The sequence below is a fragment of the Euprymna scolopes genome, chromosome 22, assembly GCF_053919585.1.
Source record: "Euprymna scolopes isolate OS-2025 chromosome 22, ASM5391958v1, whole genome shotgun sequence".
Classification (NCBI taxonomy): domain Eukaryota; kingdom Metazoa; phylum Mollusca; class Cephalopoda; order Sepiida; family Sepiolidae; genus Euprymna; species Euprymna scolopes.
In genome coordinates, this window is record NC_136503.1 from 37,379,466 (window position 1) to 37,393,608 (window position 14,143).

General features: G+C 31.0%; 1 protein-coding gene across 1 annotated transcript in view; it reads left to right on the plus strand.

The window, feature by feature from the left end:
• The window catches only part of LOC145243971 (structural maintenance of chromosomes flexible hinge domain-containing protein 1-like), a 157,265-nt gene that overhangs the window by 97,167 nt on the left and 45,955 nt on the right, over positions 1-14,143 (plus strand). Inside the window, exons 29-36 of the mRNA XM_080107107.1 lie at positions 1,390-1,522; positions 2,184-2,264; positions 3,047-3,205; positions 4,111-4,236; positions 5,209-5,288; positions 6,660-6,820; positions 7,431-7,549; positions 11,074-11,138. Of these exons, the coding sequence (XP_079963233.1) occupies positions 1,390-1,522; positions 2,184-2,264; positions 3,047-3,205; positions 4,111-4,236; positions 5,209-5,288; positions 6,660-6,820; positions 7,431-7,549; positions 11,074-11,138 (924 nt within the window). The remainder of the gene's footprint in view (positions 1-1,389; positions 1,523-2,183; positions 2,265-3,046; positions 3,206-4,110; positions 4,237-5,208; positions 5,289-6,659; positions 6,821-7,430; positions 7,550-11,073; positions 11,139-14,143) is intronic.

Consider the following 14,143-nt stretch of genomic DNA (forward strand, 5'->3'; position numbering starts at 1 on the left):
GAACAAAGTAATTTCCAGAAAGAAATTAAATCAAATTATATTTTATTCTTGACAACCTGCTGCAACACTTCACAAGAAAAACTGACAAATATTTATCAAATATTGATTTTAGTAGGAGGAAAACGGTGAACTAAAGACAAATTGAACACAGGACTTTTTTCTGGCAATACTATGTAGATATATATTTTTACTATCAAAACTGATGTCCCAGCATTGCCTGGGAAAATTGAGAAATCATAATCTCATTCCCCAGAAATTTGTATATATTGAAATACTTATTTTGCAAGTTCAAGTATGCAACACTGCATCAATGCAACCGGATTTGGCTCTTCTGCAGGAGGTTTTAGACACAAGGTTATGAAGAGCTAGCATTCTAGCCTACAAAAAATGCTTGAGTATACCTGTTGGCATTTTCTAGTTGAGGTGCCTCAGGCGATTAGCAATAAAATAACCCATTTTGAAAAAATAGAAAGTAAAGCCTATTAGATTAAACCTCTTAGGCCTGAATAGAACTAGACCTCAGTTCAACAGCAACAAAGCCACTGTCAAACTTATCCTCAGCTAGTATGAGCAACATCCTGGAAAGCTATTCACCCAATATGCTAAGCACTATCTACCATATACAATGAGTAATAATAAAATGAAAACTATCATCAAATATGAAAAAAAAAAAAAATGATTGCTAATCAATGAGAATTTGTTTTGCAAAGCAATATGTAAATTAGTTGATCTTTGAACATTTGCATCAACAGGGTTGAGTATAAAAGAAATTGTCTATCATGAATAGTAAGTTAACCTTTTAATCTCGTTGTTAGTATGACAACTGGCTCAATTTATATATATTGTTAGTAGTAAGTGAAAACTCCTATCGCAGAATGAAAATATCTATACAGATGTAGTATGAAATTGATACTTTTTTTTTTTTTAATAGTTAAGAACATGGTCAAATGAAAATGCAATGTTTCTATTGAAGTTGTATGCGCTATTCTATTAATCATGTAAAAAAAAAAAAAAAAAAACTTAATCTTTTTCTTCTGATAACATCATGAATTATCATCTCTACATGCAGGATAAGTTGTATAGCAGCTGTATCAGTAGTAGCGAATGTCGGGTGCTCTCTCGCCCGACTGCAGCGCAATCACAGATCCATGATTAGATGAATATGCAATGTGAGATCTGATCAAACACAACATACTAGGTTGGAGGATTTGCTGAAAGCACTACATTTATTCAGTAGAGAAATTTTCCTAAGCACAGATCAGTTTATGTTGGTATGATCATGTAACGCATTCATCCTTCTGAACAAACTAATATTTTCTGTGCAATCAGACATTTTGTCATGTTTACCCATCTTATTTTTATTTGTTTGTTTCTCTCTTTCTTTTTTAGGGCTAAGCCCGGAGAGCCTTCCCAACTGAAGTCTAAGGTGAAGGGAAATTATGCTATCCAAATTAATGAACACTTGAAATCGGAAATACAAATTAGCATTAAAGACAAATGTGGTAATGAAATCATGACGGAGGTAAGTTTGTTTTCTCAATTCATTACTGGATACATTGAGCATTCTTTATATATTTCCTTATATCTGCTAACAGTCATATTCCACCAAGCAAATAATGGCATATAAATATAAACCTTTCTAAATTCTTATTTGCATGTCCTTGAAGTATGTGTTCATACAAGTTTCACACAGTTATTTTTATGCGGTCCTTTGCAATATTGAACTCTGCAAGATCAAGATCTTTCAAACTGTATCTGTTAAGTATTTGAGGACGGACAAAGCTGTATTATATAGTCCTCCTCCACATTCACTGATACTCGGCTTGGTTTTGTAGCCTCATCTGATCATAACAACTTTTGACTGCTTTGTTCTCAGATAGTTCACTGTCCCCAACTGTATCCACAGATGGGGATGGAGTGGGGGTGTTCTTTGTCCCACAGACACAAAAAAAGATCTAAGAGATGCACTTTGCATTTTGACACTACATCAGAGATTGGTTAAGATAAGTTTGTAATTTTCTCTCTTTCTAAAGTGTCAAATTTGTCTCCAACACTTATATATATATATATAAATTATTTGATACAATATTAAGTAAAACTGAGTTTTTGTTTTGTTTTTTAAATAGGATCATCCAGAATGTATATAAGCTAAATATTTTGATTTTTTTTTTTTTCTTTTTAAGCTTGGTCCCTCAGCCTTAAATGATCTTGAAATTAGTGGTGATGGCTTGATTGAAAGCAAACTTCAAAAGTACAATGGACAGGTATGTTTCCTTTCTTTGTCTACAATTACGTTGATATTTTGGTCTATATTCAAAGTCTTTGATAAGAAATTGAATAATATTTTTTTTATTCTATTCTATTCCATTCCATTTTAGAATGGTAGTAAAACTATTTTACCTGTTGATCTCTAAATAATAAAATGTTCAAAACATTGAAATTAACTCAGATTTATAGCATTTTATGTTTCCATAAATAGGACCAATTTACATTCATTACCTCCAATTATAGAAGGTGAAAGGAGTAAGTTTAGCATAAGATTATGCCTGACATCACTCAAGCCTAACCTTCTAAAATTTAAGCAAAACTCTTATTTCCATATTAACTTGATCTCAGGATAACATTTTTTCTTTCCATTAACGAAGTCAAAATAATTTATTTCTGACAAAAATTATTTTTCTTTTAACAAAATTGTTTTAATTTGAATAAATGAATTTAATTATTTTTACACAAATTATTAAAGAGAAATAACGAATGAAAAATTTTAACGAACATATACTAATTGGTAGTTTTAATATATTAGCATGAAAACTAATTAGATAAAATTAAAAAAAATGTAAAACTTTTTTGTACTTATTGATTTACAGTTACAAAAAGAAAAAATTACATTCCAGTTGTTACAAAAGAAACAACTGTTAAAAAAAAAAAAGTATTTGAACCAACATGATTTTCTAAAAGAATTAAAATCTTCAGATAAATCCCTGAAACAATATCCTTCAATTATCAAATCTCATTTTGACTTATTTTGATACTATTGTTATTTCAGGTGTGTGCCTTCTGTATAAAAGGTGTCAGGTTTGGAGATGGCCGGACGGGTTCGAAAGAGTTGGTTGTGCAATGGAGACATCTGAAAGATTATGTACGACTTGAAGTTGTCTCAGGGCCTCCTGCTCAACTCAAGATCCCTAATTGGGATTTACAAGAGGTAATTTATTTTCAAAATCCATGATTTATACTTAATAGTAATAAAATATCTTTTGATTTTTCTGAAATTCACTTTATTAAAAATATGAATAAATTAAAAAAAAATTTTTTTTTTTTTCCAAATGTAATAAAGCCTTTCAAAATCATACATACGCCACAAATATTTAAAAAAAATTTGTTTGTTGAATAAATTCCTTCATCATAGATAAGTTATTTTTCATTTTCATTATTTAACAGCTGTTTCAAATAACACTATTTGATGACAACACATAGGCACAGCAACTATTAGTGTGAAAAAAAACAAAGAACATTACTAAAAAATAAAAAAGCAGGGGGGAGGAAGGTTATTATTAATATGAAATGACTCTTGCCTGAAGAGATTTATTTCCAAAATATTTAAGACCAAAATAGATAAATAAAATTAAAATTTTAAAAATATTTGCTTTGTATATATGAATTCTAATAGTTTTATTAAATTTTCAAAATACAAATTAAAAGATGCTTCAAAGAACTATTTAATTTTTAAGAAAAAAAACATGTTCCTTACAGAGATAAATAAAAAATAAATAATCATTAAATGCTTTTTTTAATGTATTTGTTCAATCTTTTCTCTTATGAAAATGTTGACAAAAAAATTGTATTAAAATCTGAATTATTTTTTTCCACTGTTTCATTACATATGGCCATTTGGAAATAAATTTCAGTGAAAAATTATAAAATTGTTTGTTTTCTAATGTACAAATAAAACTGCTTATCTCTACTTTTTATTATTAATCTTATGTATTTTTGTTTATGTAATTTTAGGGTTTGTAAATGGGAGATGGGAGGAATTGTTTTCTTTACTTATTTTGAGAGCTAAATGTTGTCACCTATCATGTATTTTTATTAATGTTTATTTCTCTTCAGCCTATTGTCATGTATGATGGTGGGAAAACTAACCAGAATCTGGTTGTGACGTTATGTGATGATGATGGTAACCCATGTAAAGAAAAAGATGTCAAAATACTGCTGGGTAGAGACCAGAAAATAAAGGTGAGTTTCTTGTCAATTCAATTCATGTTTCTTTTTAAAAAATTGACAACAAATAAGATCTTTAGTAATTTTGCCTTCTTCGTAGAGATAAAGAATCGATTGAAAAAAAAATCTGTCAAACAGGTGTCCTCTAAATACTCTTACATATGCTGTGAAAAAGTAATGGGGGAGTGTTGGAGCATTTGTAGAATTTTGTTATTTTGACTAAAGGCAAATTTTGAAGATTCTAACTTCAACACTTTAATATTGCATTTATACAGAACTTGAATGCTAGATGCTATCCTCAAGTGTCTAAGGTCTCTGTACAGGGTTGTCTGGCATGAAGAGTTTTCCCTAGAAGTAAACCCTGACCAAATATTAAAAATCACATAGTATTTGCAGCCCAAATAAAATCTCCTCGCTATGCCTAACCACACTAACTTGTACGAAGAATGGTGTATCTTCTCCAAGTGATGTTACCTCAAGTAGCAACACGAGTCTGGATACTCCACCAAACTAGATGCATTCTTGTCCTGGGTTGCAGTAAGACCAAAGGACCGAAAAGAAAGACCTACTTTAAAATATTAAAATGGTCTATTGGAGAGAAGAAAATTACTCGACTTCTTAACTAACTCAATGTTTGAGAGATAGCGTACGTTAGTGGAACATTAAAAATATCTGTCTCTCATAGTTCAAGTGTTAACCCCTTGATTTCTGAGAACTTTCACTGAAGAAAAATGAAATAAAGAGAGGGCACCTTTTCATATACTTCCATGTCTGAAATAATGTCTAATTTGGAACATCTGTCCACAGAAATACTGTGTTAGCTCAGTTGTATAATGTATGTAACTTGTAACCAGTTTGAATCAACAGTGACCTAATAATAAATCTGGATTTGTTTCCTACTGTTCACTCTTTCCAGTTGATAATTTTGTGACTTGATTTTTGAATTGTTAACAAAACTTGTCAAAAAATACAAAATCACTCTTCCAGATTGTGCCTTCACCTACCCCTATGAAGACTGATGCAGAAGGGAAAGTAAACTTTGGCAGTTTTTGTATCCATGGACCAAAGTAAGAATCATTTTTAAACATTTTGTTTTTTTATGTGATGAATGTATCTTTTTATAAATTTAATTTTAAATATAAATCGGTGTACACAATAAACTAATTCCATAGAAATTTATACACTTTCATTAAAACGTTCTTAGTTATTACATTTTTCTATATCATCCATAGGAATTTTATTTGGCAACTTTTTGTAGACTTCTTAAACACTTAAATATTCATTAAGTATCATAACTAGGACATTTTTTGTGTGTAAAAAAAAAAAAAAAAGTTGCATTTAACATAAAAATTGCAACCTATGAAGTCGTTATTAAAATTCACAATCCTTTCTGTAATCCAACCCTATTTAGTAGAAAATACATCCTATATCTGACTTGCACATCAAGTTTCAGTCATAAACATCCAAAAGTTTTTGTTTTATTGCCATTCAATAATAAGCACATCTGAATATGACCTGCAAAATTGTTAATAACTCTGACACATTCCACTTTTCATGCTGCCTTAAATTTAGCTGTGATGGCGTTTTACAGTTCAGCAATCGTCTGAGGATAGATATTATGTTTAAGATAACCGCATTATGAAAATGGGGAAAGATTAACGTCTGGTGAGGAGCAGAACTTCTATTGATGAGACTATTGCTAAAGAGTTCTACATATAGAGAAACAATTAAAGACTGCTGCATATTCATGATTGAAACTTGGTGGACAAGTCGGTCATAGTTAATTTATGGTTGGATTGCAGAAAGGATTGTGAATTTTAATAATTCCATAAGTAGTAGTGTTTTTTTTGTTTTTTTTAAGCAATCTTTAAGGAACCTTGTAGAAAGGAAAAATGATATTAAGAAACGGGAATTTTTTTTATTTAAATTTTGTATATAGTAATGTCATAAACCTGGTAACCTTTGTTTAAATGAGTGAAAGTAAAGACTCGTGAGCTACACCAAATAGATACAGTTTTAAATTATAAACTTAAAATACAAATTCTACCTAATTAAACTATATTCATAATGCTGCTAATTTGCTGTGTCATAGAATTTTCTTGCAATGTTCCTGACACTTTTACTCATCGTAATTTTTATACTCTCAATGTCTACAATATTCTTAATGTCTCTAATTTTTAATATTTTTTTCTCACCAATAATTATTTACTTCTCAGCATTGAATGTCGGTAACAGTTAACATGCCATATAAGAATAAATTTGTACATTTCTTTTTTCTTATATTTAAGAAATATTAACTGACAATGACATTTTTACAAAATAAGTTGTTTTTTTTTTTTTGTTAGTTTTTTTAAACCTTGTCTATACATATTTGCCAATTGATTTATTCATTTATTTTTTTATTTTTATTTTTTTATTTTATTTTTTTTTTTTTTCAGGGGATTATATGAATTAACTGTAAAAGCTTTGTTGGGTGGTAATAAAACCATAATAGGGCCCAAAGTCCAAATCAACATCCAGCCTGACCCCACCAAACCTCTTCGGTTAGATGTTAACTGTGAAAGATCTATAGATGTTGAGGCTGGTTCAGAATTACCTGGTAAGTTTCATATTTATTTTGCCACTTATAATCTAAAAAATGTTCAGGATAAATTTGATCATCTTTAACAAAAATGAAGTGATTCACAATAGATAACTGGCACTTGTTTATATTAGTGATCTTTTAAACCAACGCATTTCAGGTGAAAACATGTCATGGCAAAATTAATATAAATTCCAAAAATTAGGAAAATGGGCAAAAATAGAAAAATAATTACAATAAAAAAATAAAATTTGTTTAATTATCAAGTTTTATCATATTTTTATGTGGAACAGTTATGCAAATAATTCAATATGACAAACTGACTTATCTCCCTTGATTTAAATTGAATTAAGGATCTGCCATTTTTAAATGAATGCATTTCAAAACACTATTGTGTTTGATTTTTGTGAAAAATACATCCAACACATCTACTGAATCAGTTTTCATAATTTCGGGGAACTTATACTAATTTCACCATTGCATAGATATGTATGTAATGTTTCCACCTGAAATGTATTGATTTAAAAGATGAATGTAAACAAGCACTGATAATTATAACAATATTAAAAATTGTTTATTGTAAAATTTAATTTTCTTTCTTCTTTTTTTCTTTTTTTTTTTCATATAGTTTATAAAGTTCGAGTATTAGCTGAAGATGGCAACCCCTTAATATTAGCCCAACCCTCTCATCTTTCCATGAAACAATGGCATACAGACTCCATCCGTCAGCTAGCTCCTCCTTCAAATGTAAGTATTTATCAATTATAAAATTAATATTTTGAGGCTATTTTTGTCATAGTGTGTGTACCACTTGATTGCTAAAAAATGTCTTGCTTCTATAGTGCAGACTTCCAGTCTTTCTACGGGCATAAAGGTAGACATTATAGAGAGGATAAGCAGATTTTTCAGGAAGGTACTGTCATCCTCCTACATACAGCACCTGGTATTCTCATATACGCCTATCTAGTACTGACCAGAATCAGTGCTGTTTAACTGTGATTATAACCATATAATAACCTTGAATTTATATCTACAAATTGTTACTGAGTGAAATCTCATCTGTACACCAAGTTGCATCAGTAATATTCATGACTTTTTTATTTATTTTTTTTTAATTTCTTTTACAAGTTATTTTTGATTTTTCAGTAATTATTGACTTACATTAAATGTTTAAAGACATGTGCATTATTTAATGTGGTTTTTTATCTTGAAAAGAGATGGTACTAGATAACTATACCTTGGAGATAGTCAACTGTTTCTGCTGAAGAGATAGGTAAGTGTGGGTGGTGGATGGTCACAAAGATGAAAGCAGCATGGGCAAAATTTCAGGAGTTATTGCCTCTTATCACATTACAAGCTATCCCTCTCTACATTCAGGCTAATTTGCATAGCAGATGTGCCAGGAATGCCATGTTATATGACAATGAATGTTAGGTCTTAGTTCAACTGCAGTGCAATATTAAATCCATGAGAAGAAAGATTTGCATTGTGAAATCTGACAAAATCCAACACAAGGTTATGTTGTATTGCGGGTGTTGTACATAATGGGGATGAGAAATTTAACGAGTTACAGTGACGACAATGGAACAATAAACTTGGAAAGTTCATATTTATAATAGAAATGATATATGTGAAGAGAGATGTGTAATGGACAGTTCTTTTTAAACATGGAGAAGACATACATTAGTGATGGGGAGGATACAGTCAACACTTTATAAGGAGTTTCATATAAAGTTCAATCTTCAAGATGATGCAACAGTGTGATTATATAACAGAAGACAACACATTACTTTGTTGAAATGATGATGAAGACAAAAGCTTACAACAATTATGAAGACATTTATTTCCAGCTGGTGATGAGAATTCGATGCCGTGTTTGATTTCTACATTTTGTTATTAAACATCTACTGACAGAATGTAGAAAACACAAACACACTCAGAAGAAATATTTTAAAACAACAAACATTAGAAAAGTGTTCCAGGAAGTGGAACCCCAACAAATCATAAACTATCTAAAAGTAAACAAGTAAAATTCAGTTTAGAAAAACAAATCTCTTACAACTAAAACAATTTTTCAGAAAACCTAAAACATCTTGCTTCAAAAGATAAACTTTTTCAAGAAACTTAAAAAAATTTTACAAGAAACTGAAAATCTATTATATCAACAAAACTTTTTTGGCATTAAATGACTCTTAGAGGTTGAAATGCCGTTAAACAAATACACTCACTCACTCTACATTTTGTCTTCTACTCCCCCTTCGCTTCTTGAAGGAGCCCAGGCTAACTCTCTCTTTTCTCAACTACCAACCTCAACTGCCTCTGTCAACTCTAACTCCTTTCAAACCCTAGCTTAACTATATATTGAATCTATATTCCTTTGTGACATCTGAACGTGGCCAAACCATGAATGTTTTTGCACATAGATATTGCATCTGCTTCCAACACGTGTTCTGACAACACAAAGACATTCTTTGATTTCCATTGTCCCATTCTACCTGCTCTGACCTGACTTTGTTGTAAAATTATTTCTACTCTAATGATTAATTCACTACATTCCAGGAATCGCATCTAAATAGCAATATGTATTCATTTCAACTTTTAATCACTACATTCGATTCCAGCATTCTCCTTTTAATATTTTCGATCCTCATTACTTCATTTCTCTAAATACTGGGATCTGTCCCCTTCAATATACAACAGTTAGAAGAGTTTCTGAAAGTCCTACATTTGTCTTACATAGAATGTTATATTACATAGTTCTTTTTTATACAACTTGGTTAGGTTATGCATACAATCAAGGAAGTTGATACCATTGGTCATTGTATCCACTTAAGCTATCATCGATATCACTGCCAAACCATTGACACTGTCATTTACCTGTACATTCAGTTGTTACTGGTGCATGACGTTTAGATATACTGGGTACTGCTATATTAACTTTTTCTCAGTCTATTTTAAGTGAATGATCTTTTGCATATTGATCGAGAAAAGAGGCATTTCATTCTCAAAACTACTATCGGACAATATATACAAAGGCTTCTCAATCCTTGTATGTAGTGTTATGATCAGTCATTATTGCTAGTAATAATTAAAGGAGTTTAATTATTTGATCGGGTCCATGCTTTATATTTACTTTGGTGTTAGTACCCTCGTTTATTTATTTTAAAGGCTTGAAGTGTTTCCAGAGTCATGTTAGGTTCTCCTGGTATGGTCATTTGAAGCATTCCTCTTCCTTGGATAAACCATTGCAGAAGCATAGATGTCTTAAATTGTATGGAGATTGGCTGGCCAGGGAAAACTTTGAAGCGGTTAGATAAAACTGCACAGAGTTGAATTTGCAGACAGTGGATCCACTAAATCATGAGCTTGCGTGTTTTAAGGAAATGTTTGACCCCAGAACAAGAAAAAAATTGACATTAAATTAAATGAACAGAAGATAACTCTCCCTAAAATTGAGACCTAATTATAGGAACAATCTAAAAATATATATGTATAAACCATTTAAAATTAATGAAATGTGGGTATGCTTGTATTTGGATTAACGTCTTCAAATGCGTCTTGTCAAACTCTAGAACTTTTTATATAATTCATGAAAGTGGCTTGTTCTCATTCCGTCAACCATGACTAAATAAGTCTTAAATAGATCTCAATAGTATTAGTCATATTGCCTGTATTGAGGATTTAACCATCAACCGCTTAGAATCGATTCATACTTAGCTATTTTATCCACAGTGTCAATGGTCTGTGTCGCCATGGACACATGGTGCAATAAGTTTGACATAAAGATTCCCAAGTGTGACAAGACGCACCTAATGGTTAAATATTATATTGGTGGAAACGTCAATATAACATCCAAGAGGAGAACAGTTATACAAATTATCAATTATCATCTCGAGAACACCAAAACCTAAAATGTGGATTCATTTCAAATTAAACTGGAATCATAGAAAGATCAATCATTTCTGTAATTAGGGGAGTAATCAGACTCATGAAAAAGAATTTCAAATCTACCTTCCGAATATACCCGATGAACGAAGTGCAAGAGAGAACTAATTGCACTTAAAGAGACAGTTAGAATCTTAAAAAGATCTCTTTATTGAAGCGTCTACGATAACAGTTGAATTTTAGCATTTGGTAGGATGCCCCATCTCCAGCAGAAACAAAATAAGAAAATTAAGAGGTAAAAGTAAACTAAAATTAAGTAAATTTTGCTTTTTTCTTTGTTTGGATGAATTTGATTAAAACTGATCTATTTTTGTTATCTTTTGTAGGCTATATCCTATAATCCAGACAATATGGAAGACACAGATGACCATAAAGGTGTATTTACATTCAGGTAGATTGTGTTGATATTGCTTAACTAAGATTTTTTTTTTTCTCTTTTAAAATTGGTTTGATTTATGTGTTCCAAGTATCTATAAAAGGCTTTGTCTGTGGATTTGTCACTTTCATAGTTAGATGCAGAGATTGAATCCTATTAATTCCGATGTATATATATAAAAATTAGACATATATATATATATATATATATATATATATATATATGACTCAAATGATCCTCTTAGTCTCTTCTAAACACTAACCCAGTCTAATAATACTAACCCAGCAATAACAATGAAAATATAACGTATGTAGATGTAAATAAATGCTTGTAACATGAAAGTGTGAGATAGTAAAACAGAAAAAGATAGTGAGTACTAAATCAGTAAGAAGATGCACAGCGTGACCAGTAGGAAATCCGTAGATGTTAGACATGGAAAGTATAAATGATACTAATTAGGTGACTGTCATGATTTATTCTATTTTGATTTGATTTGAAAATTCACTGACATATCTTTTAAGACATTTTTCTTGTATAATTAAAACTAGCAGGGTTGCCCGAGTGTTTGGAGGTGTAAAATTATAAAAAAAAAAAAAAAAAAAAAAAAAAGTAGTAGTAGGCAGGCAGGCTCGAACCCATTACGCGAAAGCGGAAAAGAAAGCGAAAGAAAACCTGACATCTTACCGCTATACCATGACGTGACCAGAAGTCTAAAGTGTTCAAATTTAGCAATGTCAATCAAAAAGACAACTTGCAGAAATGGCGTTGTTTTTAAACCTCCAACGAAGGTCGTTTTTAATGTGGAGGAATGTCTGATGTGAAGGCTTTCCCCCCACACATTAATTAAACCTAATTGACTTCAAAAGTAATTGTCTGATATGAAGGATCGCCCCCACATTGATCAAACCTTTCAGTGAAGCACTCCTTTGCCCAAAGGCCAAGAAGGCCAGGCGGTTGCCTTTGCTTCGATTAGTTTTGCTTTATTTATATGAAAAAGACAAACACTCAAAAGGATGGGACGGAGGAAATTTTTAAAAACTCCATCACAATAAAGATAGACAATGTCCGTTTACAAATCCGAGATATTACGATATAGGAAGTATAAGGAAACTTCTCCCGGAATGTAACTGACACAAGAAACCTGACGAAAAAAAGCCTTTCGCAGACATACACAAATGCTCCCACCCATTTTGCTTTTTATATTATAGACTAGCGGAGCTATCTGGCATTGCCCGGGTGTTTGAAGGTGTGTTGAACACAAAAAAAATTAAAGTGTTAGTAGGCAAGCAGGCTCGAACCTGTGATGCGAAGGCAGAAAAGAAAGTGAAAGAAAACCTGAGAGTTTACCGCTGCGCTACGAAGCCATATGAAGTAAAAGGCGTTTAAATTTAGCGATGTCAATGAAAAAGTTGACTTGCTAAATGAATGAGTTCACACAGGTGCAGAAGTGAACATTGGCTGAAAGCCAGTTCAGCTGTTCGCCATTTCATTTGTTTCCCCCACAATGTTGGAGAAACTAAGCTCCCTTGAAAAAGGGGAACTCTCAAATAAATAGCAATTGTCTGATATGAAGGGTTTTCCCCACGTTGATCGAAGCTAATTGCTTTCAAGACGTTCCGGCACGAAAGGCCGCTGACACCTTTTGCATCGGTGAGTTTCGCTTTATTTATATGAAAAACACGAAACACGCGAGAGGATGGAATAGTGTGAATTTTATACAAGTCGATGTAAATAAATTTGGATACGACGTCCCTTCGCAAAGTGTAGATATTTTGATCTAGAGAGTATATAAAAAGTTCTAAAGAATAATATACACTACACACACACACACACACACACACACACACACACACACACACACACACGAGAAGCCCGGCAAAAAAGGCTTTGCTTGACATACAAAAACGCGTGCGGCCGTTTTGTCTTTTATATATATAGATTAATCAGTATTTTCATATTAGCATTATTATTATTTATAAATATTTTTTGCATCTACCATTTAATTTAAATAAAGATGATTTTAAAAAAATAAAAAAATAAAAATACTAGCTCTTCCTTTCTCTAAATGCTCACAAAATCATTAAAAAATATTAGTGGTTGTATCGACTTTTTATTTATCCATTTTGTATGAAACCATTATATAAAAATCTAAACTTCTATTTTTGGCTTTGTATTTTCCTTACATTATTCAGATATTTTTATATTTTATTCACTCATTTTAAGATGAATTATTAAAATCATTTTTTTTTTTTTTTTTTTTTTTTTTTTAATTTCTTTTTTTAGCCGTTTTCTTAAATGTAAATCATAATATGAATTTGGATTAAAAGTAGAATAAGGGTTCTAAACCTAAGATTTAGTAGAATTATATTTTTATTTAAATCATTGCATGCAAAAAGGCATGAAACTAGTGTAAAACTGTTCTATTTGACAAATTTTATCTGTCTTGGGACAGGTATTCTAGTACTGTATAGTTTTCTCTATAACTCTTGTTCCAGTTATTAATCTATTATTATTATACTAAAGATGAGTTAATCAACATTCGTTTCTCTAAGGCTTTTTTCCCCATACACATTGATCACACAAAATGCATGTTAAAATATTTTTAGTTTTAGTATTTAGTTTGAAAAAACTTTGTTAATTAGAACAATTAACTATGATTTTCAAATATCTTAAGTGACATCTCTCTTCCTTTCTATCATTTTCACCCATTGTCTATTACTCTTGTTTCTGTCTTTATCTCTATTCAACAGTCAAAGGTACTAAAAAAAAAAAGAAAACAATTTGAATAGTCTATTACCTCCTATATAATAACATGATTGCAGAAATTCCCCTCTGAACCAAAGTACCGTAGATTCGCAACAACAGATGCTACATACAAATTTATGTCTAGACTATTAGCCGCTATCTTATGTAACTTTAGAACGCCATTTTTTACACATTCAGTCGTTATAATAAAATGCTACATTGCATCCTAGGAGCAACACCATCACAATCACAACATTTTTAGAGGAAGGAGTTCC